General features: G+C 41.4%; 1 protein-coding gene across 1 annotated transcript; it reads left to right on the forward strand.

The window, feature by feature from the left end:
* Window positions 1-268: 268 nt before the first annotated feature.
* Window positions 269-3,961, forward strand: EAE98_006682 (uncharacterized protein). The gene is made up of 3 exons (XM_038954305.1): window positions 269-1,112; window positions 1,192-1,365; window positions 1,559-3,961. Exons 1-3 carry the CDS (start codon window positions 1,041-1,043, stop codon window positions 3,299-3,301), a joined length of 1,989 nt encoding a protein of 662 aa, XP_038809550.1. The 5' UTR covers window positions 269-1,040; the 3' UTR covers window positions 3,302-3,961.
* The last annotated feature ends 721 nt before the right edge of the window (window positions 3,962-4,682 follow it).

Consider the following 4,682-nt stretch of genomic DNA (forward strand, 5'->3'; position numbering starts at 1 on the left):
CTTCTGCTTCTTCTTCTCCCCCCCTTGTCTCAGGAACATTTCTGTTCACAAGTGGAGTATCTTCTATGGGTGGCTTGTATGGGTACAGAGAAGTGGAGACAGAATATCAAAAGGTACTTGGCAGTGAATCAACCCAGATTTTGGTGCATGAGAACTTTAGAAGTCTGGCGAGTCTGGCTAACACAAGATGTACGTACCATGTCCGTAGTTTAAAAGTCTACCCAGGCTACAATAGGAACAGGGCTCAATCAAGCAGGGCTCATCGAAAGGCTTCCCTTTCTTAATCTGGATATAATTTGTACCTTTCAAAATAATATATCCATAATTCTCTACCAAAAAAGGAATGACGGGGGTTATTTGTACGATTAACTTACTCATACATGACGACCAACTAGAAATTCATCTAAAGATCCCGCTTCGTTTCCATTTCACCACTATCATCTCACCTATCTCCTCCGCACTCTTCTTTTTACACTACTTGCTATACCTACCTACCATATTGAATGATTCTATTCATCAAGCAAAAGGGATTCATTAGAACCAAAGGGAGAGAGAGAAATTTCGGAACGAGGATTACGGAACGGAAAAGATTCTAATTCACCCACCCACCTTCCATCTACGATTCGACATACCTACCTGCCCATACTTCGTCCTTTGAATTTTCAATATATTCCATTCCAATTCGAAACCTTTCATTCTTCCCTTCTATTACGACGCAGTACAGATATTTTCGATAAGGGATTTCTAAAACTCTACGCGGATTCAATATTACGAAACTCAACATAATCAACACGGGTACTACACAACCACAACCTTACCCTTTCGACCTTCGACTTCGAATTTCATGTCCTTTCCTCTACTACAAGGAACACAACTTTGTCTTTGATAATCGTCAATACTATTTCTCCAATACTATGTTTTAATACGACTTTAATAATAATTTCTCGGACTTCCTCCAACGTTCTATCACAATCAATCGTTCATACCCCTTCAAGGCTCCAGTTACATTGACCTCTACAAAACTAATCATTCCACCGAAGATGATATTAATGGAGGGATTAATGTTAGTACCACCTGAAAGGGGTACAATAATTGGAAGGGCAGTTTGGAAGGTAAATTTCCCTTCTAGAATATTCATTTACGATTCTATTCCGAAGATGTTGTCTGACAAAGTTTTTTTCAATCTCACAGCCTCGATATGTTGTACTTGGCTCTGGTGCACATCTACACACACAAACCGAAATCCTCGAGAAGTCCAACTCAAAGAAAGGAAAGTCAATTAAAAGTACTTCTTCGAAACCCAGTTTGCCAGATTTAGGAACTGCTTCAGACGATGGATTGTTTATTTCAGTTTACAAGGCAAAGGTACAGTTAGGAATACATCTCTTTTTTGAATGGAGTCTCTGTGAGACAGACCTTGAAACTATGATAGTTGTGCTCGAATTGTTGCAGATGAGAACCTGTTTTTTCTTTCCAAATTGTCTTTGTCAATGGCAGTCGTTCCCAGAGTAAATTGTGAAAATGAGGGGCATAAGATTCTAACTTGTTGATCAAATAGGGCGATTGGGAGTATATTGCGCAACATCCAATATCTGCTTTTAAATCATGCGAAATCCGGTCATTGTCACATCGAAAACAAGCTACGCCATTGCCTACACTGATGTTAGAATTGAAACCAGATTCAATATCAGAGAAACAACGTAAAAGAAGATCAAGTCGAACAGGGGGATTAACATCAAGCAAGGATGCACAATGGGCGGATACACTCCTTTTCCGATCGGTTCCCGAAGATCGAAACAACATTTATGATTGGCAAATCACCATCAAGCCAAGATTACAAATTGATTATTATGAAGAGAGTCCTATGAGTCCTTTGAGTCCAATATTTACATCTTTCACCAATCCCTTTTCTTCCAGAGACCCAAGACCATCTTCACGAAATGGTAGACAGGATCAACAAACTCGACCACCTTTTCAATCATCCGGACAATACACTCAAACCTCAAGAGATCGTCCTTCCGCTATGATATCTCCATCTCCAAGTCTGCGTTCCCGACGCTCAGACCTTTCATCTCAAGCAAGCTCATCTCATCCGCCTATGGGTTTTACATCGGCTCATCCACAATACAATATTACAAGTTTACCCACGGATCTACCCTCGCCAATTTCCGTTTCTGGTTATGATAATTTTATTGAAGGTTGGACTTCGGCTCAAGGAAGATCTTCTGCATTATCTCATCACACTAGAGGTAGCAATAGTATTGCATCCGCTATTGGTCCTCCACTTGCGTCACCGACTACAACATCACCTGGTCCAAGAGAAACAATTCTGGATAGAGCGTTTCAAATGAGATGTATTCCAGGAAGCGAAAGATTGAGGGATGAAGAGGAAAAAGGTAGTAGTATTGCTAGATTCGAAGCATTGATGAGGGAGCATGATGAAAGGGCATTGCAAAGATCAGCGACTTCAGCTACTGATAGTAAGGGAAGATCTAAACCTGGTTGGGAACTTGAGGAGGAATCTGAGGAATCAGACAATGAGGACCCTGGTAATGTTTTGGAGCAACTGGATGGTCATGACATTCTTATGCCTACTCCAGCACAAAGAGCATTGGATTATATTGCTGGACGACAAACACCTTTACCTCGGGTATCCAGCTCTAGCTCAAGACCCATTTCACCAAATAGTCCACCAGTACCATTTTTGAATCGGGATGCTATGAATGCCCTCCACAGTGGTGGTTCAAGCTCTACCAACCAAAGTTTCTCTTCCGTTGGAAATGGTCTTCGCCCACGTACTGGTACAAATTCATCGCACATGCGAAAGAATAGTCGACCAACATCTCTGGCGTTACCTCCAAGATCTATCTCTTCGAATGTGGTATCTTCATCAAAGGATGGTGGAAGTGGCAACTCAGGTATAGCTCTTACCAAAGCCGAAATGGAGAAAAGAAGAAGCAGTACGTCTACGAAACGTCTTTCATTCCAGGAATTCGCAAGAAGATTGAGTTCGACAAGCTCCCTCTTGTTGGTTCAAACAAATGCTAGTTCAAACTCTGGCAGAGGAGATAGCTTTAGGGAAAGAGATGACTCTAGAAGAGGTAGTGTAAGTGATTATGGTCTTGAGAGTGCATCGGAACTCGCAGCGGATAATGAAATGGAGGGAAGAAGAGGAATGAGAGGTAATAATGGATTAAGTTTGAGAGGTGGAGATGTCCAAGTCGCCGATCGGGAAATGAAAAGATGTGGTGGCGGCTTTAGAGGAATGGGTGTTCTCGGTGGTGAAGGAGGCTTCCTTTGACCCTGAGGCAACAAGAGAAACGGTGAAGTGCCAGAGGAAGATTGCATATTTGTTTTGAGCGTTCTTGATTTCGCTATTCATTTCTTGTTTGTTTTTGTTGTTGTTTTGATCAGAGCGATGATACCTTAGATGATCTTTTATTTTTCGCGCATATTTAAAGGGTTTGGGCCGACCTGGTGCTTGGGCAACTCAGATGAGATGAGATGACTGAGATGAAAATCACGGAATGGCGTTCTTTGGCTTATTTAATTTTCATTCTTTCTCAGTCGGCTGACTGGGACTTCCTTGGTGGAGAGGATTCTATTCAATTGGATTGATAGATTGAATTGGTCTTGTGGTGGATTGGAGATGAAAGTGTACGATGCATTAGATATGCAAATTTTGACGTCGATGAGCCCAATTTCACTGAGAATGCTACAGCAGCACTACTCGTATGGCCTTGATGTATTTATGTATGAATACCCGATAGATGGCTAGTGTGTTGCCATTGGAGAGGGAATAGGGATGGGGATTGTGTGGAAAGTTATCAAAAGGGTTGGACAGAAAACTGGATGGGATAAAATGGAAAGGTGAATGAGATAGGGGGGGATGTGATAGATAACATAGGAAAAACACTGAATGAATATCAGGGTATTGAATAATCACATACTCTTTTACTATTAATACATCTCCTTCTCACTTGATTACCATTTGACATAATTTTAAAGTATCTGTGTCCTGGTATAGTCCAAAAGCGTCATCCAGAGATGTGGTTAAGTGGGGAGATGAAGGAAATGTCAGAGATCCTTACCTAAGAATGTGGTATGGGTAATCCTCACTACGAAAGCGGGTTGGGAGTAATAGATAAGTGAATTTTCGAAGACTTCTAGTGGGAATAGCTAAGTGGCTATTGACTTGTGCTGAAAGAACCTTCACGGGTGTCGAAAATAACATTCGGACGTTTATAGTTGATGACTTGTAAGGAGCCGACAGCTCTGAAGTTTGAATGCTTTCTTAATCTATGTTTATTTATTAAATTTTGTTAGAAATAGGGAGAAAGTTGAGACGATGAGGCGGGAAGAAGTATGATGAATGTCGAATGTCAGCTGAAAGTTTCACGTGATTTTTGCTGCAAGTGTGAGGATTTGCTTTCATTTGGGTATGAGATGGGTACCAGTATGGATTCTGGTTGCCATTATGAGAAGAATTTTGGGATTGATAGATTGAATGATAGATGGGGAGTGCCAGTTATAATAGGTGGGTGGGAATTCGCGAGCGAAGGTGTGCTGGGTTATTGGCAGATGCTGGGGGGTTTATGAGAGCTCCGGATTGTGTAATGCATTGCAGATGGGGGAGGTGTGTTTTTTTTGTTTCTTTGTTAGAAGGGGACTCTGATATGGGT

The sequence above is a fragment of the Botrytis deweyae genome (genome assembly GCF_014898535.1).
Source record: "Botrytis deweyae strain B1 chromosome Unknown BDEW_014, whole genome shotgun sequence".
Lineage (NCBI taxonomy): Eukaryota > Fungi > Ascomycota > Leotiomycetes > Helotiales > Sclerotiniaceae > Botrytis > Botrytis deweyae.